Source organism: Corythoichthys intestinalis, chromosome 19 (assembly GCF_030265065.1).
Source record: "Corythoichthys intestinalis isolate RoL2023-P3 chromosome 19, ASM3026506v1, whole genome shotgun sequence".
NCBI lineage: Eukaryota > Metazoa > Chordata > Actinopteri > Syngnathiformes > Syngnathidae > Corythoichthys > Corythoichthys intestinalis.
In genome coordinates this window covers 33,355,752-33,383,637 of record NC_080413.1, presented here as the reverse complement: position 1 = coordinate 33,383,637, position 27,886 = coordinate 33,355,752, and the positions used below count along the sequence as shown (strand labels likewise).

The 27,886-nt window shown below is 39.1% G+C and overlaps 1 protein-coding gene across 1 annotated transcript; it reads right to left on the bottom strand.

The window, feature by feature from the left end:
* Positions 1-161: 161 nt before the first annotated feature.
* On the bottom strand, positions 162-26,739 carry si:ch211-63o20.7 (Serine/threonine-protein kinase pdik1l-B-like). Its single transcript, XM_057823558.1, has 4 exons — positions 26,592-26,739; positions 22,187-22,881; positions 19,191-19,416; positions 162-2,329 (listed from the first exon to the last, which is right to left on the bottom strand). The coding sequence occupies exons 2-4, from the start codon at positions 22,868-22,870 to the stop codon at positions 2,103-2,105; spliced, it is 1,137 nt and encodes a 378-aa protein (XP_057679541.1). The 5' UTR covers positions 22,871-22,881; positions 26,592-26,739; the 3' UTR covers positions 162-2,102.
* Between the last annotated feature and the right edge of the window lie 1,147 nt (positions 26,740-27,886).

Genomic DNA, 27,886 nt, shown 5'->3' with positions numbered 1-27,886 from the left:
AGTTAGCGCAGCGGCGCTCCCCGCCTCTCAGCACAAATTCATTCAAACTTGGCTTTCCGTCGAGGACGTCCGTCCACCGCTCACTTTCGCCGAAAAGTCCGATCCAAACTATTGTAATGCCCCGGATATGGGGAAGAAGGAGAGAAGTCTGTATTGGCTTACTCACTTTATTGTGGCAACAATAATACAGAAAAACAATAACAAATAACAGCGGGCTGACACGACATGCGACCGCTATCTCTTGCGATATCGCACGTTCTCCCATTCTTCCTACTCACTTTCCCCTGCGTCACAGCTCACCAGTCCGATGGTCTCTTAAGGGGGCCACGCATAGTACAATACACATTACGAACATTACAATACACAATGAATTCGTTGCCGCTGAACTCTTCATAGTCAGCTGCCGCTAGTTTGAAATGGCATTTAAAAAATTAAAATAAATTAATTAATCAAAAAAAGGCGTGGCGGCTTTTATTTTGGTGTGGCGGTGCGCCACAATCTGTTGAATGTAGGGGAATCCCTGCAGTTCAAACACCACATATCATATTAACACAATATTAGACAAAGCTTTTCAGTGAGAGCATCTCACTCAAATCGCATTTAATTGTCATTGTATTCATAGCCGGTGAGAGAGGGAGGGAAAAGATAACAGCTGCAAGCCTGCATGCGCATTTGTAGTTTGTGAAGCATCCACAGAGGCAACATCTGTATATAACACATTTTGTGCTGTTTATTGTGTGTTTTCAATTGTGGTCAATACTTGGAGCAAGTTAATGCGATTGTTTTTGATGATGTGCAGACACAGATACATGCCAATCGTTTGAGTGGATTGTTATTGCTGTATCGGCAGCTATTTATAAACGCACATTTGAATTGTTGAGATGAAACTGATTTAATTTCATTTTATTTTAGTTTCATTCTCTAAGTGTTGATGTCACAGGTAGCTGAATAAAAAAGCAAAGCACACGGACGTGTGACATCATCATTTCGGGGCTTGGCTCGCTATCTACCTAAGACTCAAACGTCTAGGCGAGCACAGTACTATACATGTTTTGGGATAGTTATTTTGCGATTTAGGGGGCTATTTAAAGGGTTAATTAGAACTTACGCGGAAATTTGGGTTCCGTCGTCAGCATAGGAACGGAACTCATTTGTAACCCGGGACTACCTGTACTTTAAAAATATTACTCGCAGCATCAACAGCAACGACGTTGTAGCCAAAATGATTGATCAAATCGACGGATATTTGACCCTTGATAACCATTGGGGGATGTGGTTAACATACGCATGCCGCTTTAGATATCAATTCGAAGGGGGGCACTAATCGACAGAGCACCGGCATCACTATGATAGGGACGTGTTGGATGACGACTTGGCCAAACAAAATGCAACATGAGTAGATTGTTAACTGCAGTACTTAAATTAAGCAAGACTGAATTGAGTTTTGCTCCTGCTGCCTTTTTAAAAACGTAAACTAGGATGCATGCTAGCGTGTTTACACTCCTGCTGCCTTTTTAAAAACGTATGCTAGGATGCATGCTAGCGTGGTTGCATCCTGGCGTATATTGCATGTTAGCGTATCACGCTTTAGCGTGCATACATGCTACCATATGTTGCACCTAAAAATACAGACCAGCTAATGTATGTGTCAAATACAGAAATTGCACCCGCAACTGAGACTGCTCCTTTTAATAAAGTGCTTCTGGTCACGAAAATACAATACAGTGGTACTTTGACATAGAAGGGCCCCAACTTTGATTAGAAATCCTTGCTCCAGTTTTTGCTTTGTGTAGACACCAAAACTCTTATGCAAGCTTCAGATAGGCCGCTGCTTCAGTGTGGTGAAAAAAGGAACAATTAGCTTCTGTAATGTGGGCAGGGAATGCTATAATGATTTAATAGATGCATGCTTACGACAAAAGAAATGCTGTGGTGTAATGATTAACAGAAGCACTATGAACAATCTCCTTGAATAGTTTGAAGAACTCCTGCATTTCCCTCTTATCTCCACTATTATTTACTCACAGAGGAAACGCCACAGTCAGATGGCTCCACAGGCAATGCTGCCATGTGGTGGCTGTGGCCATTAGGAGCGCTTTGTCTCAGCGGGAGTCCTCTTTCAGAGCGCTGAGCACTCTGGACTCCAGCTGGTCTGCTGTCGGCCGGGAATCCGGGTTTGCGGCGAGCATGTCAAGAAGGAGGCCGCACACGGCCGAGCCGGGAGGGTCTAATTTATTCCGCTTTACGGGAATGCACAGCTGGAGGTCCGCGTTCTCCCATAGGGCTTCACCCAGGGGCATCAACCAGCGACCCTTACACACATAAGCACCTACAAGAAAAGCACAAGTAAAAATAATACAGCCATCAAAATCGTCTTAGACTGACGCTTCCTGTCCGAAAATAACTACAGTGAATCATTTCGTTACTGTGCTTACGTCACAACCAGGCTTGAGGAGGAACAGAGTTACATGTAACCAAGTTAAATGATCAGGAAGATTATCAAAGAGGGCTGCAACTAACAATTATTTTTATACTCAATTGATCAGACCATTAATCGATTAACCGGATGTCACTTTTTTCAATTACCTTCTCAATTTAACTAAGTTGTTATTTAATTAAGTAGTTTTAGGATGATTGTAAGTAACATCCATCCATTATCTCCCGCTTAATCTGGAGTCAGGTCGCAGGGGCAGCAGCTTTAGCAGGGAAGCCCACTTTCCTCTGCCCAACCACTTAAACCAGCTCCTCCGGCAGGATCCCATGTTGTTCCCAAGCCAGCCAAGAGACATGGTCCCTCCAGTGTGTCCTAGGTCATCCCCGGGGCCTCCTGCCGGTGGGACATGCCCAGAACACCTCTCCAGGGAGGCTTCCAGGAGGCGAACCAGATGCCCGAGCCACCTCAGCAGGCTCCTCTCAACGCGGAAGAGAAGCGGCTCGACCCTGAGTCCCTCCCAGATGACCGAGCTTCTCACCCCATCTCTAAGGCAGAGCCCGGACACCCTGCAGGGGAAACTCATTTCGGCCGCTTGTATCCAAAATCTGGTTCTCTTGGTCACAACCCATAGGTGAGGGTAGGAATGTAGATCAGCCGGTAAATCTAGAGCTTCGCCTTTTGGCTCAGCCCCTTCATCACAACGGACCAGTACAGAGTCCGTACCACTGCAAACGCTGCACTGATCCGCCTGTCGATCTCCCACTTTCTCCTACTCTCAGTCGTGAACAAGAACGCAAGATACTTGAACTCCTACACTTGGAGCAGGATCTCATCCCTGACCCAGAGAGGGAATGGCACCCTTTTCCTACTAAGGACAATGTAATCGGATTTGGAGGTGCTGATCCAAACTGCTTCACACTCTGCTGCGAACCGCTCCAGTGAGAGAGTTGAAGATCACGACTTGATGAATGAAACCAACAGCACTACATCATCTGCAGAGATGCAATGCTGAGGCCACCAAAACAGACTCCCTCAATGCTTCGACTGCACCAAGAAATTCTGTCTATAAACCGAAATGAATTGTAAGTAACAATGAAAACAAAATGGATGACTATTTCCTTCAAAAATAATTTTTATTACAGCTTCCGGACTTAGTAGTCTATAACTGTACTGTTTTAAGTACATAAAACTTGATAAAGTTGGTAATAAAGGCTCTGAATATAAAACATAAAAATAATTTCTCAGTACACAAAATCAGACAAAAGTCCTGTTAATTCAAATGAAAAAAGGTACTGCTGATTGACATTCCTTGTGGGCAAAGTGCTGATATAAATTGTGTCAATGAATAATTTTCATGAAAAAAACTAAACAACAAAATTGAATACGGAGGAGGCAGACTGTAATTAATGGGTTTTCTTTATCAGGTCTTCATATAATTACAATCCAAATCCAATTTCAAAGCACACACTCTTGTATGACTATTTGTAGTTTGAATGGGAGTTTGTGTTCAAAGGAGATTCTAAGCTGTTGTATGAATGGGTTTATATGTGTGGTTTCTTTATAAAAAGAAATGAGACAACTTTTCTATCTAACAATAACTGAAATGCTAATATGCTTCTCCAAAACATAATACAAACGGACACTGATTAGATGTGGTGTAATAATTATCAGAAGCACTATTGGAAAGGACCATTGACTTGCACTAGCTTAGCCACTCCAGAGCCCTGAAACTAATAAATAACTAGCAAACTGCACAGACTTTGATGAAATCAACTCCACCGACTAATTAACAGGCATGAAAATGGGTCAGCGGTTAAAAAGGTGAGAAGGGTGTGGAGGAAATATGTTTTAGTACACTGTACACCCCAACAAAATATTGAGCTCTGTCGACCCACACTGTGTTTCAGCAGGGCCGTGCAGAGACCGGTGGAGGGGCGGGTGCTCATAGATCAAAAGGAGCACATGAACAAGTATTTAATACGCCTTTAAACAACATAACTTCAATTTTAACCAGCTTTAGATAATAATTGGCTGCGACTGTGACATACTTTAATTGGGAGGGGGCAACAGTGAATAGAAATCAAAACTGTCATCAACACTTTCTGGCTTTGACTCAGTCAGTCTGCCTATTTTCTTCCCTCAACCTCTGCATCAAAACTTCCTTCCTCAACTTGTTCATCTGAGAACAAACCACATTAGATGGTCACTGAGCCACCAACAGCACAGTTTTCTTAAAACTATTATTTCATTATTATCCATACTTAACAACTCTAGCACCTAATGATTAATAAAGCAATGACATAAAATCTTATAGAAACATAACATTGTAATTGTGTTTATAATTGTATTTAATACTCGACTATCCTTGCAAACTTGTTCTTACCAGGTCTGCTATTCACCCAGCTGATGAGGTATCCACTGCCTTTAGCAGCCTCATCTAACTCCTTTTTTTATCCCTCAATCTCCCTTCCCTACGAGGCATGTCTATGTAATGAAATATAAATATTAAAAAAAACAAAAAAACAGACTCCCCGGTGGCTTTTAGTTTTAAAGCTTTCTTAATTTCTTTCTCTCTCAATAACGATGGAGGTAGATTTGTGTTTTTATTATTCAATCGTGTTTTTATTATTCAATCAAAAAACAAAGTTCCTTCTATCAAAAACAAAGTTGCTTCAATCAAAATACAGTATATACTTTTAATCCCCAAAAAGTCACTTCAATTAAAAAAATTTGTTTTTGATTGCAAAAATAAATTTGAGACAAAAAAAGCATTTGAAAACTATTTTACTTGATTGAAACAAATTTTTCCATTGAAGTAATGTTGTTTTGCGTTTGGGCCACATTTTGGCTAGGAAATTTGTGTCTTTATTATTCAATCCAATAAGTTGCTTCAAACAAAAAAATATATATAAAAAGAAAAACTTTGCACAAGTGTCAATCAGCGTTTACCAAAGCCTGAGAGGGTTTGAGTAGACTCACTATGAAGCATTTAATAAAGCCAAGCATTTTCTTACTACTTTATTCTTGTTTAAAAATAATTCGGTGGGGCAGTAACATGTTTAAAACTTATCATAATTCTTACATTTTGAAGTGCTTGAAAACCATTTATAAATGATACTTTGGTGAAAAAAGTGAAAAAACATGTCATATATATATATGTATCTTTTTTCCAATGTAAAATCTGAATAAATGCATTGAACACGCACAAAAAAATGGGGGGGGCTACTTCGCGGTTTTCACTTATTGCGGCGGGTTCTGGTCCCCATTAACCGCGAAAAACGAGGGATCCCTGTATTTCTGAAAAGCTTTAAGAAGCAGGACTCATTCCCACCACTCGTCGGGCCGGTGTTGTGCCGACACCGGCCGTCAGCTCAAATCCAAGCCGAAAATAACGCTTCTCCGGCGGACGACGGGAGCGATGTGAGGCGCCACCTCCATCCGAGAGCATGCCGCTTAATTTGACTCAACAGTGTGTTTCTTCGTTTATATTACCGCTAAATACACAAGCTTGACGCCAATTTAACGGGAGCTTTTTTTTTTTTTTTCATGGGAGATTTGGCTAGCTCTGGCAGTGTTCAACGCAAGCTGCAACGAATGGCAGTAACTTTTTTATATCGCAAAATGTGAAAAAGATTGAAAGCATTACTCACCAAATTCAATCTGCTGGCAAATACAGGCAAGTGTGTATGCTGCGCTCTGGTCTGCCCCGGTGTGGATAAGGCCTGCTTTTTGTTTTCGCAGCTATGCAATGCCACCCAAAGGCTCTCCGAGCACTCCATGTACAGTAAGGAGTGCGCGCGTTTGGAATAATGGAACGCACCTTGGGCCGATGATTGGTTCTCGTCAGCGAAGCATCTAGAAGGATTTGCTGACTGTCCAAGTGTGACATTTTTTAAAGAACCGATTTCTTAAGTGCTCAGTTTACGTACTAAGTTAATCACATGATGATAATAATAATGTAACGTTGATAATAGTCAACCGTTTTATCAGATTGAAATTCTTCATTTGTGGAAACTTATTGAACAACACGACTGCTATCTGCCGCAGCCAACGCACATATCTCCCCCGCCAGAACAAACGTAAACACTGAAGGCACGTCCCTCGCTCTCCCGCACCTCCTTCACCCCTCTACGTCATGCGGTGCATTCAGGAACACATGCTAACACCCTCGCCACATTATAACTCGATTCGTTACAATAATAATAATTAAATAAAACCTCCCGACCCCCCCTCCTCCTCCCAAAAAGAATTTCTCCTCGGATCTACGCAATTCACGTAGGTCGCCATTTTTGACTTCGAAACGGCGAATTTCGCCGAAAGGTGAGAGATTTTCATGCCTGAATTAAACCCCAGCTAACTGGGAGATTAACCCTAATGTCAAAAATTGCGAACTTCTGCTTTAACTTTTAAAGACAGCCGAACGGTGGTCGGAGGAGGACCGTTCAGATCAGACATATTCTGGCCGTATCGTCGAGCTAATTCACTGACACGCACACCACGCTCGTATTTTTCTATAATTTCCATCTTAATCCCAATTCAATAGTGAGCGTCACCTTTTCTTTTTTTTCACCACCTGCACTAACCTTCTTGGGCCCCATGTTGATTTCTCTCACAAGAAAATCCACTGTGCTGGCGACTTTCAGGTAAACAATGAAATTGCGACACTGTTGTAAATCGTATTTCGATTATGTTATGTGTCGGGACAAAAGACGAGTCAAATTTTACTTCGGATGTCGAAAGGATCGTATGTCGATGCGTTCGTACATCGAGGTACCATTGTATAAAAAGGAAATCAACTGGATAGACGACACTTTGTTTAAATCATTTTTTAAATATTCGCAGATAAAAATGAATGAATGAATGAATGAACAACTTTCAAGAATTTCTCTCCGCAGATTTCCCGATTGTTCTCAGATGAATTAACTTTTTTTTTTTTGACCACCGATTCCTGGAGTGACAAATTAGTTAAGAACTTCATCCGAAGAGCTCGCCATTTTGACTGGATTTTAGTGCTGCAAGTATAATTGATTAACTTTTTCGAATTAAAAAAAGTTTTGAATCAAATTTTGCTGCTTCAAGGATTATTTAATTAGAGTGGTGTTGTAATGGTTTGTTTTGAAAGTGTTTGCATTTAGTTTTACTGATTTGGGTGGATGCATTGCCCTTTAGTAGCAACAGTGAATATGACACAACTCATTTAACATGACTGAATCCAGCTGCTCCTTGTTAAGACCAACATTAGCAAGTTTTTGTTTGAGCTAATATGTTTTTATTATGCATTCGTAATTTAGTTTACAGGTATCTGCAATTAACCTAGTGGACTTTTGCTATTCAAGTTAGCCAATTGTTCTTTTGCTGTACTTAGCGCCTCATTTATTACATTTTTTCATACAGTTTGAGGCTAAACACAGGTATTTCAACTCATTTTTAAATGCATTTATTGCTCTTGTGAAATGAAAGTGCAATTCTGCATGGTTTGAAGAAAAACTCGGGAATTTTATTTTGTATTCACATTTAATGCTCTTTTGAAAGTGCGATCTTAGCATGCCTTTTTTTTTTACATCTCCGAAAATTTCTTGTGCAACACATTAAATGTTCCTAATCAGATTACTCGATTATGCAAACTAACTAATTGGTATATTAATCGATTAATTAAATAATCGATAGCTGCAGCCCAACTGGATTTTAACGTCAAGTTTTCCAAATCAGCTTAATAGAATCCTAAAAAGCTAAATACTTTAACTTTATATCAAAATCCACAAGTACATGGTTATTCTTTTGCCATGTCAAACACTGTGAGTGTGTGACTATTGAAAAACGAAAGAGTCAAGTCACAAAGCATTTTATCTTGTGAATTACTTCCAGCTGCCTCCTCTATTATCTGCCTGACAGAGAGGATTGTATCTGCTAAATTCTATTTCGCCTCTTCTTTTTGGAAGGAAGCTCCTGAAATCTCTCTCCCCTTCCAAATGGTATCCATTTTCATCCAGTTTAAGCCATAGAACGTTTGTAGGCACTAAATTTGGGAATAAGGTTTCATATTATACCAAGAGCAGCTCAGTTTTGGTCAGAAAGATTTCCTGTGGAAAAAATGTAAAAATTTGTATGATAATAGTATTGTAACAATACTAAAATTTGATGAAACTCGATATTCATACTCGAATACTGTACAAATTTGTCATGGTAGTGCAAAAACACAACAAATAAATTCATAAAATAAATGTCATCAATTACAACAATATTTAGGGTTAATTCTGTGAAACACACTCAATGCTGGACATCAGTTCCTTTTTTGGTCTCTGTCTAGAAGCAGAGGATGGACTGAATATCAATACTTTTCCAATCAAATATTGAATACAGTTAGGCCTGTCGCGATAACAAATTTTAGTGTGCGATAATTTATCGCATAAATTATATCAATATACGATATTATTGCATCCCCCTGCCCCAATATATATATTTTAAACCAGTTAACAATAATACAGTGAAAATACAGTATATATTAATAGATCAAGTACACCCATTTAAACGCGATAAATGTTTACTCTTAAATTCAAAAATACTTTTAAAGAAATCACAACTAAAAACAATAGACCATATCTCTTTTAAGTAAAGGACAACAATATTAATACCGCACAGAAACAGAATAAATAAAATGTCTTTTTCAGGAAAAAAATAAAATTGCACTTAATGACTTAAGCATTTAGGCATATGAAAAATTTTCTCCTGATAGCTGCTGCTATGGCGTTCCATGTGTAATATTCTGATTGGATGTTTTCCGAGGCACCCTGAAGCGCACGCAACGGTGATGTTGTTTTGTTCATGTGATGCCGCAATGAGAGAGAAAGACACAGCCTGCCAAGAGTCACAGGTATAGGAAGTTTTGTTAGAGCCGTGTGTTAATCAAAAACAATAGTCAGCACGTCGTGTGTTTGATATCATTCCCAGAAAAACACACATAATTGGACACCATACAGCTTTTTAATGGTCCTTATAATGATGATCTGCTCCATCATAAATCACTTTGTGACTTTCCACCTCCATGATGGAGCGTTCTTCGTCCATGTTCGCTGGTTAAACCGTGAATAAGCAACTGGGCTGTTGACTCCAGGCCATTTTGACGGATGCGTCTCCGGCAAAAATAAGAAATAGCCTAAACCAAAGGCGGGCTCCGGCACGCCGGAGATGGTCCGCAGTCAATTCGGAGCACTGACGCGGACAGAATACGTTGAACAATAGGATATAATGGGAACGGATAGGCTCCTGCGTTATTTTTTGTAGGACCCGGAACGAAGATGCATTTTTCGTAGTTGGTAACAAGGAAGCCGTACTTTTAACAGCACGTCTGCCGCACGCGCGCACACACGTGCACACAAGGCGATAAATCGCAGCGGAAAAATTACCGCCTTCATTTTTATTAACCGTGCGATAAATGGAATTATTGCATATTGCGACAGGCTTAATTAAATACAGTAAAACATTTCAGTATTGGTACTTTTGACAACCTTGTACGATAACCCCTTACACTATGCTGTAAGTGTCAAGCTCTGTGAAGAAATGGGCCCTGAGAAAAAAAAAAAAAAAAATCATGATAGTGTAGCCGTCTGTTCCTTTTTCTTTCTTTTTTTTTAAAGGCAGAAATGTAAAGGTCATCTTTCCTTAGGTTGAATTGTTACATCAAAAGTCAATGCAACCTCAAGGTTAGTTATAAAAAATAAATTAAAAAAACAACACCTGCTCACTTGCATTTGGTAGCAACTACATTTGGGACGAAAAAAAAAAGATTTGACAACATCAGTCCTAAAGGCAGGAGATACTGGACGACCGTATCGATAGTAGGAACCTAAATAGATACAAAAAAAGAATCCACTTCAGTTTTTTCTTCTTGCACTCCTTCACAAATAGCTTGTAAAGTGGCTCCCAATGTAACAATGATCCTCGGCATAGCAGGTCCCATCAAAACCCATCTTGAGCAACACTTCACTCTCTTTGGAATGCCTCGAATCTTAAGTGCCTATTCGAGCTCTTTGAAAAATACCAGCCAAGTTGTTTCAAAGTATCATCAATTTTCAACTTTGATGAATCCTTGATTCCCTTCCTCACAGCCACATTCAGCAGGTGAAAAACACATCAAGGAGCACATCTCCAAGGTCAAATTCGATAACGTTTCAATTGCTTGCTGCGCTGCTGTCGACCAATCAGAAGTTGCTCTGAAGAAGTGCGCAACTGCAGTTGTCAGCCAATCAACAAACCATGTTGCAATAAATGTAGATCAGTATGTAGATTCATGGTTTTACTGAGTTCGGATTTGATCTGCTTTTAGACAGGTTTACGAGGTAGTTCCCCATTTCTGCTCGCGACTTCAGTTTTACACTTTCTCCATCTAAAACAACAGTGGAGTTGGGAGTGGCATTACTCATCAAAATCCCTCAAAAAATATACCGTCATCAACATTGGAGGACAACATTAAAAATGGCTAAGGGCCCAAATACACCAGATGCATGATCGTTGCAGTTCCGGTCAGACTCCGGTAAAAAAATAGCGCCGGAGCCAATCCATTCCCATTATATCCTATTGTTCAACGTATACCGGCCGCGTCAGTGCTCCGGATTGCCTGCGGACTATCTCCGGCGTGCCGCAGCCCGCCGGATGGTATAGGCTATTTTCTATTTTTGCCGGACACACATCCAACAAAATGGGCGGAGCTGGGCCTGGACGTAACAGCCCAGTTGCTTGTTCACGGTTTAAACACCAGCAAACATGGACGAAGAACGTTTCATCATGGAGGTGGAAAGTCACAAAGTGATATACGATGCAGCAGATCGTTATTATAAGGACAGCATTAAAAGGGAAGCTGCAAAGTGTCCTATTATGTGTGTTTTTCTGGCAATGATATCAAACACACGACGTGCTGACAACTTTGAGCGGAAAAAAAAAAGCAGCGTATCTGAAAGTGGCTCCACTGCAGAAATTCTCGTGCCCGGCGCACACACAATGTCGGTTTGTATACAGAGTCGATGGAGAAAAGTACAAAAGAGAATAAAGAGACACCCACAAGTTTCGACCTGGTTGTCTATTCAAAATGTTTCTCTTTCTTTCCTACATTTTATTTGACTTTTCATAGAAAACACAACAGTTTGCGCTGGGCACAGGAATCTGCAGTGTTGAGACACCAATTCCAAGTACGCTGTTTTTTAGTTCATGTAGTATATAATTCGCTATCCATTTCATAAATATTACAGATTATTTAACAGTTGTTCATAACACCTCTATGAGATTTTATGTGTCATAAATTCTAAATGTGCACAAAGATATAAACCCACCGACACAACCAAGGGCAAAATAGGGCCCCGACCCTCTACCCCCCACACACGGAGCCCTGACGTACTGCGTGGCACACAGTCAACACTGAACCGGACCGGAACCGCAACGATCATGCATCTGGTGTATTTGGGCCCTAAGAGTCGCCACAACCAAAATAGTTTTGGATTTTATTGATTTAATGGCAGTAGATGGTAACATAATCAGGGACCTCAAACTCTCTGAAGCATCCAGTTGAATGTGTCCGAATACATGAATATGGGAATTTTGTGTTCATGAAGGCAGATGTGGAACCAAGACAGTGCCACCACAAAGCAATAACAGGTACAATTATGTTCAATTTGACGACAATTCTTTGTGTTGCGTCACCACTGAGACATCATTAGCTGTGCATTAGCTTCAACGATGAAGAAATGGAAAACACTAATCTACTACAAGTCGTACACAGGCTTTTTAATCTAAATGCAAAAATTCAGGTGTTACTCGTTTTTTGTTCGTTTGTTTACAGGAGGAAAACGCTGTTAGGCAAGGGAAGACAATGTGATGTGCCTTACCACAACACCCACGTTGATGGACATACAGTGTATCACAAAAGTGACTACACCCCTTATATTTCTGCAGATATTTAAGTATATCTTTTCATGGGACAACACTGACAAAATGACACTTTGATACAATGAAAAGTAGTCTGTGTGCAGCTAATAGAATTAATTTATTTTCCCCTAATAATAACTCAAAATATAGCCATTAATATCCAAATCCCTGGCAACAAAAGTGAGTACACCCCATTGAAACTACGTACATCCCTAAATGCCCAAATTGATTACTGCTTGTCCTTTTCCCTCCAACATTTCATCTGACTCGATACAGGAGTGCTGTCAGCACTGCTGCAGATATTGAAGAGTTGGGGGGTGTCAGCCTGTTAGTGCTCAGCCCATACGCCGCACTTTACATCAAATTGGCGTGCATGGCTGTCACCCCAGGAGGAAGCCTCTTCTGAAGATGGTACACAAGAAAGCCCGCCCGTGTCATCAGACCATAGGACATGGTTCCAGTAATCCATGTGCTTTGTTGACATGTCTTCAGCAAACTGTTTGCAGGCTTTCTTGTGTATCGTCTTCAGGATAAATCGAAAGTCCGTTGCAGAAAATGTCAAAGATGGCTCCGCCTATGTTTCGCTCAGGAAACTTGTCTATTGTTTCACAGTGGTACCTTTATTTACAAACGTCTCTTCGGACAGAATTTTCAGGTTAAGACACCTCAACCGAAAAATGTTGCCTCTTGTTATGAAAGAAATTTCACGATACGAACGGCGAAAATACAGTATAGCTGGTACTCGCAGCTCCCAGAGTGTACTGAACGTAACATACTTATAGCTTCTCTGCAACTGGCTATAGACCCTACCCACAGACGTCACAAAATCACGTGCTCGCTGTATGGTTCCGCCCACTAGTCCGTCATTTTGTGTCTGTATTATCAATGGTCTCAATTGATCGAGCAATTTATAATGCATTTCATGGAAGACCCGGTGCTTTCGGATGCCGTAAACTCACTTGATGCGTTGCATAAAAGGCATTATGTGGAAAAGCTTCAGTTTATCCATTCGCCAGATCCATATTTGATGCCTAAATCGATGTTTTTCGACCCGCTGTCTCCGCCATATTTAGGTTTGCCTGACATCTGCTAGCTACCCTGAACTGTACAACTATCTTGTCCACACAAAATCAGCCTATTCTCACGAAAGTTTGAAAAACTTTAAGAGCTTGGAGGCTTATAAATACTTCGTTGCTAGTTGGGTGAAACAGGTCCTCGTCCACGAAAATTCGGCAGGAATCTATCTTGTGCTTGGAAAGGTGAGTTACAAAATTTTCAATTCAAAATCTTTTGTTATTGCTAACATCCACTGTCAAGTCTAATGTATTTCATGTCATTTGTCAATGGAGTTAGGGCTTTTAATGTTTATATGGTTTAGCGATAGCACTCTCACTACATACATACGTGTATTTTGTCGGCGATTAGCCTAGCAATGATCTTAATTGTGGTTGTCAGCCCAAAACCCTCTAAATATATATTAAATGCATCTTACCAGATATAAAATGACTACTACATAATCTGTGGTAATCGTTTGGAGCCCAGTTTTCTCGTCGAATTGCAGCAGCCCATCTCGCTCTCTTCTCTCCGGGTCTCTCGGAATCTGGTAGAACTTCAAGTCTCTCCGTCTTCTCCGTCTATCTTCTCTGTTATTGCAACCGACCGCCACACACGCCTTCACCATTTTGATTATTAATGTTAACGAGCAGTAAAACACGCCGTAAATAGGAGGAATGTATGTAGCCGTAACAGGGAAACATGATGTGTTGAGGGACAATTGGGCGGCACCAGTCAGGAGGAAGGAGTTGTGAAGTCACGTGGGTAGGGTCTATTGCCTAGCATTCCTGGCATCCAATTGTCTAAGAGGGACCTCTACTGTATGTGTACAGTATGTGTGTATCCCAGTGTCCTCTTCATTCGCCACTTGTGTTCCGACCGCTTTACATGAGTGTATAAACTTTTATCCTTTATTTTTGTTTTGTTTTTTTTTTACATTAAGCACAACTCGAACAAACGATTTCATGTTTATTGTGCAATAATTTATTTATAATAGTTTATCATGTATTTTTTACATGTTTTGATGCATTTTTTTTGCATTATAAAAGATTTATGTTTGAATTTTGGGGGGCTTGGAACAGATTAATGCATTTATATGGAAAACGCGTCTTTATTTACAGAAGTTACGGAACTACTTCCAGAACCAATCAATTTTCTAAGTAGAGGTACCACTGTACTTGCTGTATTGACTTTAAGCACGACGCATTGTCCCCCCCAATTTCATTGTATAGTACCTTCCTTCATGAACTACATTTTGCTTTGATTTGATTTAGATAAATAAATGCATTTAAAATGTAATTTTAATATAATGTACTGTAATGGACCTATCGCAAATCCCGGCCACCTTGTAAAACTCTGACAACCCAAGGCTCTGTCAAATTCTCTCAGTGAAAGTGACTGAGTAGACGATTGATGAATGATGGTGGGAGTTCAAATTTCTGAATTTGCACTACCACAACTGGCAATGGACTTGTTTTTTTGTTTTGTTTTTTTAATGAAATGTTTTGTTTTTTGTTTAAATGAAATGTTTTTTTGTTTGTTTGTTTTTTAATGAATTTCGTCTAGAAGCTGACAGAGGGATGCAATATGCAGTGGAGCAGTATGGCCATGGTATTAAAATTTACAGAGAGGAGACCATTATTATAATCGAGGTGAAATGCTACTTTTCTGGTTGATTCTCGTACAGGCCCTCCCTCCTGCTAAGCAGTGCAACCACACAGTTTTTCTTGGTCACCTGTGCAGCTGGCATTTGGGACTTAAAGTTAACGATGACTGACAGGTTTGTGGCGTTGATCTGGCCAGGTAAGCCTCGGTAGCGCTACGATCGAAGGCACAAATGTGTTGATCATCATTAAACCTGCAGCCCAGTCTGAAGTTGTGCCAACTCATTCATTGTGTAAGTGAGAGGCTATTCTTAGCAGTGTGAGCGTTAACGCGTGAGTCAATTTGAGTGGACTCACTCAGGCCATGTCTACACATAGCAGGGTATTTAGCAAAAATAAGAACTTTTTCTACGGTTTGGCATATCATCCACACACAAACGCACATTTAAAAGAGGGTTCTTAAAAACTGCGTCCAAAGTGAAGATGTGGGAATTCTGCAATTGTGGCGCCATCATGTGGACACTGATAACCGAAGATTTAACTGGAGAAACATCATTGATTACAACAAACTTTGTCCCTATGTCACATATGAGACATGTTTACATTTGGAGTAAATTAGGTGCTTTTTTTGCTTCCATTTATTTACAAACTCTTGCAGTGCTTCATATTGAAGAACACATGCGAAGGATGGAGGTATTATGGACAATTATTTTTCGCGCATTGTTATGAAAGTACTTAAAAATGAATGAATGTGGTTGGCTGTGGGAGCTTTTTTTCCCCACAAACGTGCGGGTGTGGACGTAATTATTTTTTCGCAACGTATAAGGGTTTTAAAAAAAATTAAATAAAAAATAAATTAAAAAACTGCTAGATGCAGACATGGCCTTAATGAAGCACTGAATAAAAACAAGCCTTTTTCTACGTTATTGTTTTAAAATAATTCAAAATATGAAGGTGGCACAGTGGGACAATGGTTAGCACGTCCATTCCATTATCGTTCAGGCCTATCCAGAGGTGCTAAATAAACAACTTGCCTCATAAAAATTACATGTGCAACATGAATACGATGTAAAGAAATGCTCAACGTTGACAGCATGATAGGTGTGGGTAAGGAAAACTTTCCTTCGTGTGCGTTTGTGACCAAATGCAAGTATTTCTTCCTTTTTTTATTGAAGGTTTGTGGTGTTTACTTTGGACTTTCAGTGCTGGGGTCCTGACAGCTTATGTTTTTTTTTTTTTTTTTTTTTTAAATATTTTATTCTATTTGTGTAGTGACAGGATAGTAAACAAGTAGGCAGTCAAATGTTGGCAAACTAACGTTAATAGTTTCTACTACATGCTATCAAATTTTTTTTATTTCACAAATCGATTATTAACTTATCTTTGAGCAAGCATAAAGCTTTCATTTTGCGAGCCTTCTTTTAGTCTTTGAAGGCACAAAATAATTCCTCCCTCCAATCTTTTAGGGTACCTGGTGTCGGAAATACAGGTATCCCACGCACGGAGTTAAACCATCTGGTTTTGCTATTTTACAATTACAAAAAAGATGTTATAAGTCACGACCTCAGGGTATTCCTATGCAACTCTACTCCTTGGTGTTCGACTTTTGTGATTTGGGGGCGTGGTTTTGCGATAGGTCCATTGGGTTCTTTATGATAGATGTCTACCGAAAAAAGGTATCTTGTTTTCCACATCGTATGGAATCGTGCCACCTCCGGACCAAATCGTATATGAATTGATGTCTTTAAAAATATACTTTTTATATCGAATTGCAACATATTCATATATTGCTACATATTCATTGACTCAGCCTTATTCTCAACCTTAGCATTAACTTCAAGTTACAATTAATTTTCATTAATGTAGACCCTGATAAAAAGGCGTGTGTGTTAGAATGAATATTACCGCACTCAAATTCTTATCTTGCACTCCCACAGCAGGAAGAAAATGAGGTATACGAACACGCACACGCAAACACTGTCGTCTTAAATTAAGACAGACAGCGTCGCTTGAATCAGTTTCCAAAATGTTCGACCATTCCTCATCTTGGTGCCATTTACATTAACGAATCATCGGCCATGCTTGACGAATGCATAATTTATAGGTTCTGACACGTTTAATATGTCCCAGTTAATGGAGTCAAACTCGATTCAGTGCGCAGCATCACCAACCTGTGAGAGCACGCACGCAGGCATGCACACACACACTCAACCTTTTTGACCTCCCAGTCAGGGCTCAGCCTGGTAAAGCAGTGTAAGCAGCAAATACCGATTTCCTCTTTGGCGATCAAAGCCAGCTAAAGCTTTACTCTCAAATGTCTCTTTAACATTATTGTATGCAGTGGGGCGTGTAAAGAGTCATTTTCCTTCCCTTTTCCCTTTTTGTCTAGCCTCTTAACTGAGCACTCTTGGCTGTTATTATTAGTAGTCAGAGGGACACAATTTAGATCAGCTCTTTGCCATAAGAAAAAAAATGTCAATCAGCAGCCTTTTTTTTTTTTTTTTTTTTAATTTGAATGAACAGGACTTATGTCTGATTGGTGTACTGAGAAATTCTTATTATGTTTTATACTAAGAACCTTTATCAAAAACTTTAAGTCAGGAAACTGTCAGAAAATATATTTTTTAAGGAAACAGTCATCCATTTTGTCTTCATTGGTACCTACAACTAGGCATGTGCCGGTATGAGATTTTGACGGTATGATAAAGCAAAAATACCGCGGTTTCACGGTAACACAGCATTGCAATTATAGCTCTAAAATTTGTTTTTTGAGATGAAATACCGGTAAGTATTTTCCCCCACTAAAAAGGATTTTAAAAATTTTTCACAACATATTTGCAAATTGGAACATCAACATGAATATAATAAAATAACAAAAAATAAATAACTGAAATATTTTAAATGACATTGAAATACAACTTTTAGACTAAACCCACAGCTCAAGTTGCTAAACATTAGAACAAAAATGATTATTTTCAATAAAAAAGTAAAAACAATTATTATATACATATTGCAGGCACTTCACTGACTTTAAGCTCCTTCTCAAGACTTTTAGAGACTTTCTCATTTTCTACATATTTCTCTCTCAGTCCAAGTTATGATGCAGGAATGTGAGTATGTTGACCTTTTCTGGGTTAATATACCACTACTACTACATTAATATTATTTAGTTGAATATTAATGGAGAGTGAGAGCAAAAGACAGCGTATGTGTGTATGACTCGTATCATTATTTACACATTATACACACACACCCTAAACACTAAGCCGTGAGGGGGAAGAAAACACAACAGGCAGTGTAATGAAAGTGTTATTTTGAACAGATGTTTACAATGGCGGAAAACTTTACAAAAGTACACTAATAGAGAGGAAACTAGTTAGCTGTCTTGTCATGCTAACTAGCCCGTTAGCAGCCTCTTAAACAAGCTTACGTTATAGTATTTGTTTTACTATCACTAGAAATATGGAACACGCTGGAGTGAACTCTTGTAGCTGGTGGGAAACATTCATGACAGCGTTTACTTACCTTAAATTTTGTGTAAAGTGACGCATGATGGTAAAGTAAATGTAAAATCATATTGGAAGTGTTGCCTGCACGTCGACTGTCCTTCCTCCTCTAAGCCGCGGCCATCTGTTTCTTTTCAGTAACGAAATACTTCCATACTAGTGAATTTTTTGAGCGGGTTTTGAAAAAGCAACAGCAGTGTCACCGACAGAGCAAAAACCGGAAGGGGAAGGGGTAGCGCTTCCGCTCAAAGTCATTTCTCGCTGCATTTTTGGGACATAAAAAAAAAATAGCTAATTCCGTACTACGCTATGACGGAAAATTTTTGTGGTTTTTAAACCGGAGACGTTTTCATACCACGGTAAACCTTGAAACCCGTAACCGGCACATGCCTACTTACAACTTCAACTTAAATTGTGAGGGTAAATGAAAAAAAGTGACATTCATCGGATTAATTGTTTAATCGTCCAATTAATTGATTATAAAATTAATCATTAGTTGCAGCCCTATAGATGAGTGTTAGCCTATTGTTTCCTTCTCATTTCTAGCAGTCTTCAAGTCATGCAGCCTCTCAAAAGCCAATGTTGTTCACATCTTTTGCTTCTACAAATACTATAAATGTATGTAATGTATACATAGGCATTTTATTGAACAGCAATTTCTGTCCTTTGTTAACTCACCGAGTTGTTCCTGCGTGGTTCCTTCCTCCAGGAAGGTGATTCTCTCCAGGACAGCCCAGAACATCACACCTAGCGAGAAGATATCTGCCTGAGCTGTATAGTTCAGTCCACCCCAAACTTCTGGAGCCATGTAAAAGTCTGAGCCACAGGTTGAAGAGAAGTGCTTTCTGATAGGGTTTCCATCCGCCAAGCCCTCACTCATCTTGCTCAGACCAAAATCAGCGACCTTGAGTTTGGACATAAATATAGTGTACATGCAATATGTAAGTAAGTAAAAAAACATGTACAGGTTTATAGTTGACCTTCATTATTTATGAAGTGTAGCAAAAAACGAAAATGGCTCAAGCGTCGTTCCATTGTCTTTTGTTGGGTTGCCATTTGTATTGTATTGAAAAATCAAAAATACAAGACCAAATAAATGACTTGAGATATTAATTTGGGCGAGTCATGCCATCACTCAAAATTAATTTCTCAATATCTATAAAACAATAGCAGCACAAACGAAACTTTTTACAGCACAAACGAAGCATAAACGAATGACACCATTTCGGGTCCATTTTGCAATAAATGGGGGGCTACGTGACGTCATCACTCAAAAGTAATATCTCAATATCTCCAAAACGATAGCAGCACAAAGTTTTTATAGCACAAACAACTGACACCATTTTTAGTCAAAATGAGGGGCTGGTTGACCTCAGATTGACCTAAAAGGAATTGTTAATATCTAAAAAAAATGATAGCATCCCGAACAATTTTTTTTTTTCAGCACAAACGAGCACAAACCTAGCATAAACGAATGACAAAATTTTTCTATGAATTTGCATCTGATGTTGGGCCAACCTGACGGAGATGTCTATACAAATATACACTGCTGGCCAACAGTATTGGTACCCCTGCAATTCTGTCAGATAATGCTCAATTTCTCCCAGAAAATGATTGCAATTACAAATGCTTTGGTAGTAATATCTTCGTTTATTTTGATTGCAATGAAAAAACACAAAAGAGAATGGGTTTTCCAGCTGCACTAAGGCAGACCAGCAGGCGCTCCAGCGCGTGGTGAAAGCTGCCGAGAGAATCATAGGAATGACTCTCCCTGAGATCAGCACCATCTACTCTACTCGCTGTTTGAGAAGAGTGCACAACATCCTGCGAGACCAGCACCATCCTGCTCACAGTCTTTTCCACCTGCTGCCCTCAGGGAGAAGGTACAGGTCCATACAGGCCAGAACATCACGACTGTCCAACAGTCTGTACCCACAGGCTGTGAGGCTACTGAACTCTGCCCCCCCCCACCCCCTTACGGACAATAATCCACATCCACCAACAACAATAACTCTGAGCTGGTTTGTATTGTTGCAGTATATCACTATCCACTATTTCCTCCTCCCTGACACTTACCCATTGGTTGACAACCAGTAGGCTGTACTTGATTATACTTGATTAACTTATCTGGGTTTTGCACTGATTTTTGCCCGTTTTCAACTGGTATATTTTTGCTCTGCACTTTAGCACTGACACGACCTCATGCTGCTGTTGAATCTTTGCTGTACATATGTCCAAAACTGTGTCAATGTTTACACTTGGTACTGATGGGTATTTATTTTATGGGTTTGCACTTTGCACTTTACCAACTTAGCTGTATGGGCTGGATGGATGCTCCAAACAAAGATTCGTTGTGCTTTTTTTTTGTAACAATGACAATAAATATTCTGAATCTGAATCTGAAAAGAATTAAATCATTATCATTTTACACATAACTCTAAAAATGGGCTGGACAAAAGTCTTGGCACCCTTTAAAAAAATCATGTAATGCTTTTCTAATTTGTGTAATTAAAAGCACTTGTTACTTACATGTGCCACATAACAGGTGGTGACAATAACTACAAGACATTTCAAAGACAGATTGTGCGGATGGAAAAACCTTGACTAACATTCAAACAAATTCAAGCTGTCCAGCAGTTCGACGGTACAACAGTGTCAACCCGTCCTATCAGTCGGTGTCTGAATGAAAAGGGATTATATGGTAGGATACCCAGCAAGACCCAACTTCTGACCCAGAGACATAAAAAAGCCAGGCTGGACTTTGCCAAAACTTCTTCTACAGGAAAAAAACGAGGCCTTCAAAGAAAAGACCACAGTCCCCACAGTCAAACATTGCGGAAGTTCCCTGATGTTTTGGGGTTGCTTTGCTGCCTCTGGCACTGGACTGTTTGACCGTGTGCATGGCATTATGAAGTTTGAAGACTACCAATTAATTTTGTAGCATAATGTAGGGCTCAGTGTGAGGAAGCTGGGTCTCCCTCAGAGGTCATGAGTCTTCCAGCAGAACAATGATCCAAAAAATCCAAAGATTCAAAAAAGCACTAGAAAATGGTTTGAGAGAAAGCACTGGAGACTTCTAAAGTGGAGTAGCAATGAGTCCAGACCAGAATCCCATAGAACACCTCTGGAGGGTTCTGAAAATGGCAGTTTGGAGAAGGCACCCCTCAAATCTCAGAGACCTGGAGAAGAATGGTCTAAAATTCCAGCAGAGCATTGTAAGAAACTAACTGATGGATGCAGGAAGCATTTTTTTGCAGTTATTTTGTCTAAGGGTTGTGCTACCAAGTATTAGGCTGAGGGTGCCAATACTTTTGTCCGGCCTATTTTTGGAGTTTTGTGTAAAATGATAATGGTTTAATTTTTTTCCCCATTCTTTTCGTGTTTTTTCATTGCAAGCAAAATAAATGAAGACATTACTACCAAAGCATTTGTAATTGCAATAATTTTCTGGGAGAAATTGAGCATTATCTGACAGAATTGCAGAGGTGCTAATACTTTGGCCAGCAGTGTATATTGGCTGGCAACCAGTTTGGGGTTTAAAGCAGGTAGTTTTCTAAGAGCACTAAAGGAACATACAGTGCAAGATTTGAAAAAGCTTTTCATAAAATGCTTTAAAACTACTACAAACACGGATAAGATGTATTTTTTTTCAATTACAAAGATGTTGTACTTACCTTAAAAATAGGACCATTCGGTGTCACACTGACAAGTACGTTGTCAGGTTTTAAGTCTCGATGGATTATGCCGAGGTTATGCAAAAAGGCCACGGCACTGCTGAGCTGCTGCATCACACTGTGATTCTTATAGGTGTCCGGCGGCCGGGAAAGTATGTACTGATTCAAGTCGCCTCCGTCACAGTACTCCATCACCAGCCACAGGGCCGAGCAGTGCAGGGGTCCAGTTTGCTCATCCGTGTTCTGGGTCGGTCTCTTCTTTGCTCTGTTTAAAGGCTTCTGTGGCGTTGAAAGGTTTGATGGAAGCGTGTTGGTTCTGTCTCGAAGTCTGGACACAGAGCTAGTCCTTCTTTGAATTATAGACTGGGACCCTCTTGCTTGAACAATGCTTCCTTTCAACACACTTTCGACTAGATCTAAAGGCAGCTTCCCCCTTCTTAAGGGCTTTAAACTCCTCCGCCCTGTCTGCAAGAGGCAGCTATGTAGTGCAATAACATTGACATGGTTCTTGGCTGTAGCTCTCATGGCCCACAGTTCTTGCAGGTAGAGTTCAATGCATTCCGGGTCCTTGCAGGGTAGACGCTTGATTGCCACCTTTTGTCCTGTTTTGGCAATATGACCTTCAAAGACCACACCATAGCTGCCTCGTCCTACCTCTTTTTCTAAAGTGTAGAGCTCCTCCATGTCTCATGCGCCTGATGTACAAAGGTGACACAAGTTAATTTTAACATAAGCGTTTCAGGAATACATCTTTACATAGGCTGACCATTGACCAAACCTCCTCTTTTGCCCAGACATGTCCACTTTTTACATCGTGTCTGGGGCGTCCGGGGGGGGGTAGTTTATAAAATCATGAAAATGTCCGGTTTTCATTACTTTTCACAGGACTAATTAGCGCGTGTTGAAATTGACTGACGCTTTTCACAGAATACTACGGTACTGTGTTGCCTGTGACGTGTTCCTAGGGAGCCTGCCCAGTGGTTGGTTCTACTGTGCTCAGTAACAGAGAAAAAGGACTAGGGCTGCAGCTATCGATTATTTTAGTAGTAGATTAATCGATGAACTACTTAGTTCGAATAATCAAGTAATCAGATACGGAACATAAAAAATTAAAATACCTGAGTTGAGCCTCAAACGGAATAAAAAATTAATAAATAAGATCTAAGTACAACAAAAGAACAATTGGCTAACTTACATAGCAAAAATCCGCTAGCTTAAATGTTATAAAATGCTAACGTATTTTTTTACAATGCTCTTAACAAATTCTTCAGGCTATATACTGTATCTAAAAACTAAATTATGAATGCATTAAAAAACATTAGCTCAAACAAAAACTTAGCTTACATTGGTCTTAACACAGAGCAGCTGGATTCAGCCATGTGAAATGAGGCAGACCAGAGGGCAGTGTATCCACCCTAATCAATAAAACGAAATGCAAACACTTTCAAAATAAACCATTACAATGCCACTTTAATCAAACGAATACTCGAAGCAACAAAATTTAATTCGAATATTTTTTTCTAATCGAATACTCGAGTTAATCCATTAATCATTGCAGCACTAAAACAGACGTCGGAGCAGTGTTCCATCAACCCCCAAAAATGCCTAAGCGCAAGTGCATCTTCACAGATGAACTGCAAAAAAAATTCCCCACATTCGCCCTGGAGAAAAGACTTTCATACTTATTTGTTGAGCAACCAAAAACTGCTTGGAAAGATCAGTTCTACAGCAAAATACGCATGGGCAAACAAGGAAGATAAAGAACAAAAGCATGCCTTCTTAGGAGACATTTAAAAAAGGCTTGCCAAGATTGCACTTTCAAAAAAGCATTAAATGCAAATACAAAATTCCTGAGTGTTTCTTCAAACCATGCAGAACTGCACTTGCATTTAAAAATAAAATACCTGAGTTTAGCCTCAAACGGTACAACTTTTTCTTCTTCTAATTGAAGCTCCAAGTACAACAAAAGAATGATTGGCTAACTTGCATTGCAAAAGTCCCCTAGCTTAAAAATGCTGGGAAAAAAAAGCTATAAAATGCCAACGTTATTTTACAACACTTTTACCAAATTGTTCAAACCTATACTGCATTCCCACAAAAAAAAAAAAAAAAAAAAAAACGGCTAAAGATACCTACAAACTAAACTACGTATGCAATACACATATTAAATATGACCACATATAACATAGGTCAAACAAAAACTTACCTTATGTTGTCTTAAAATCACCTGGACTCAGCCACGTTAAACGAATGGCGTACCACACGCAGGCTATTTTTAGACCGTGACGTCGCATCGTAAAGCAGAAGTAAAGCCGAAGTGGGACATTATAGACCCGCCCTCGCATAGACCCAACGTAACTAGTGCTACTTTTCTCCGGTAATCTTTCAAAAACGAACATGCCGATCACGCATTGCTTTTTTGGAACTTGTAGAAACGACTCTAGACATTACAACACATGAAGGATGTTTTCTTCATACGTTTCCGGAAACCAAGAACTCGGGAGGAAAAGATGTGAAGACCGAATCAACTTGCGCGGACTTTAACACCAGCTCGGCGAATCCATTCACGTTTCATATGCAGTAAACATTATGTTGGGTTGGCATGGTCTTTCAGAGGACAAAGAGGTAAGCCATTTTTATATTTTTAACTTATTTTTTTAGCGTAACGTTGTGCCGTACTGCCTCTGTCTGACAATGAATTACCTGAAAAGAATTACAATGGTATCTGACTGCCACTGTTACAGTTTCTGTTTTATATATATATATATATACATACATATATATACACATATATACATATATATATATATATTTTTTTTTTCTATATATATATATATACATACATATATATACACATATATATATATATATATAAATAAAACAACTTTAGTAAGGGAGAAGTGAAAATAAATTATAAGATTAAGATGTGTTATCAATGAAAAAATTAAACGTGTTCATTGGCTGTCACTGAGTAGCATTTGCGATCGCGAAACAAAGCTAACTAAATTACCCCCAGGATCGGTAAGAGACGTAGGACAACCAGAGGATATATAAGAAAGACAGGGCTGATGGTAAAGGGTAGCTTGTTGAAACAGGAGAATGCCATTGTCAGTCGCGTCGATAAAAAAGCTGAAGCTATGCTTAGGTCGGCTCGTTTTTTGCGTCTTTTTCAGCCTTCGACACTCAAGCCATCTCTTTAACTGAACATTATTATGTTCTTCCACATCTTTGCCAGTCAATTTGGCACTAGGCACATCATTTTTGGAGAGAATTGGTAGGTTTAGCTCTGTATGCATCTCCTACAAACGGTATCTTTTCCCTACTTAGCAACAGTAGCTAATGTCATGAATATTAATGAGCGGAAGTGACGTGTTGCTTGCGGTACACCATTATGTCATATTCACTGTTGCCACTAGAGGGCAGTGTATACACCCAAAATCAATTAACTAAATGCAAACACTTTCAAAAACAAACCATTACAATGCCACTCTAATTAAACGAATATTCGAAGCAGCAAAATTTTATTTAAAGGTTTTTTTTTTTTTTTAGTCAAATTACTCAAGTTAATCGATTAATCATTGCAGCACTAATTTACATTATTTTACTGAAAAGAATATAGCTTTTTGTCAAAGCTGGATTTTCAACAGAACTGGTATTATTTAAAAAATTACTTGTACAGTAGGAATTGAAAAGACAGCTATTACTTTGTTCAAGGATGATTCACTAATACAGAAGAGGCATTTTTTTGTATTTAATTATCATCTCATTCCAGTTTTTTTTTTTTTTTTTTTTTTAACATTGTTATTTTAGGAATAATAAAGCCTGTTAACTAACCTCTGACCATTTGAATTTGTGTCTTTGGTTATATAGCTATTATTTTGTTAAAACACTGGATTTTCTATCCATACGGAAAAGACATACTAGATCTTTGAGTGAACTTCGAGTATAATTTAAGTATCTCGAAGCCGGGCGGAGTGTCGGCCCCTTTTTGGGAAATCAAAATATGGCCACCATATCTTTACGCATACATTTTAAAGTGATGTTTTACTTCCGTCATAAATTAATAGATTACTACGAGCAAAATTCTGAGAAATACAGGAATTCAAACTCTGACATGTCATAGAAATGTGTATACTGTATTGTGATAGTTTAGTACATCAGTGTGTGTTTACAGCATTTTGCACAGCAGCAAGGCGAAGTAGACTGTTACTAATCACAATTCATACTGTAGTATGGTATAATTACACAAAATATTGTACTAATATTGGACTTCGAACCAACAGAAGTGGACACAACACAAGTCATTTAATAACACAGCACGACATCGAGCACATCTTTAAATTTACGCAACCTACGGTAGATACAGACGCGGCACCATTTAATTGCGCTTTGTAACACAACTTACCTCCCAAAAAATGATAACCGCCGATGAGTTAACTTGGAAAAGGTTGTAAACGATCCTCCTTGGAGTACTGTATATCAAAATGTCAACATATTTGCTGCAAATTTCCGGGACACGACTTAGAAAAAAAAAACTGCACGCAGACTTCCGCATTCGGACCGTCGCGCTCAGAGTTTATGCTGATCGTGATTGGCCCACACAAATTCAGTAGTATGTTTTGATTGGTTATTTAAGAGCAGTAGGCTGATCCGAGGTGGTCTTTCTCGATTTGAAATGTTTTTAGCCAATCACAATGTTGCTCTTGCGTTTTGCACAGCGCCTCAATATTCTCGTTCTAGATAAAGTTAGTTTAGCGTGAGTAACGTTCTAAAAATAGCTCCTCAAAGATTTACACAACGTTAAAAATATTTTACATGTTAATATCCATCCGTCTCCTACTTTGTTTAAATATAGTTTGACTAAAGTTTTATTGTTATCATTATTTTTACTTCTATTTTTCATAACCTTGGATGCTATTTTACCAGGTTTGTGCGCAGTGGCGGTTATAGAATTTTTCTGCAACAGGGGCAAAGAAGGGGCCACATGTAACCCGCGGAAGTCAACTCAGATAGCAGACCAAAATTGAGTAAACGTTGATTTTTCATCAAAATCATCAGTATGACTGACATCGAATTTTTCGACGTCAAGTGGCGTTCAAACATCATTGTTCTATGGTATGTCAGGCGATGATTGACTTAACATTGTTTTATAGTTGATGAACTAATGTTGACAAATAGTTGATTTATGATTGACAAGGAAATATGATTGAAAAGTCATTGAATTATGGATGAGCGAGCGTTTTGGTCGGAAACATAACGATGATTCAGCGTTGTTCCAATATTATTAATAATGGAAATGACGTTTAAATTTGTAAGGATGTCAAAGTTGAAACAACATTAATTGAGGGTGCAAAAGTGACGTTGATTCAACGATATAAGATCGACACCGGAATGTTGATCCAACATCTTTTCAACGTTGGTCTGCTATCTGGAAAGTGTAGCTACCATCTTTGTTCAGTGTTTGTTTTGGTCAACAAGGCAATATGCAGATTGTCCTGCATGTGGCTGTAAGAACATCTTTGCTTGACACTGTTAAGCAGGGATGAACCAGTAAAGTTTGTAACAATTCATATTTAATCATACTTTTGTGTACAAGTAACAATATAATAAATGGACCAATAATTGTAATCACTTTTTTGAAAAGCCATTTTAAACACGAAAAGCAGCATTAATATTTAACATGCTCTAGAATAGGCGTGA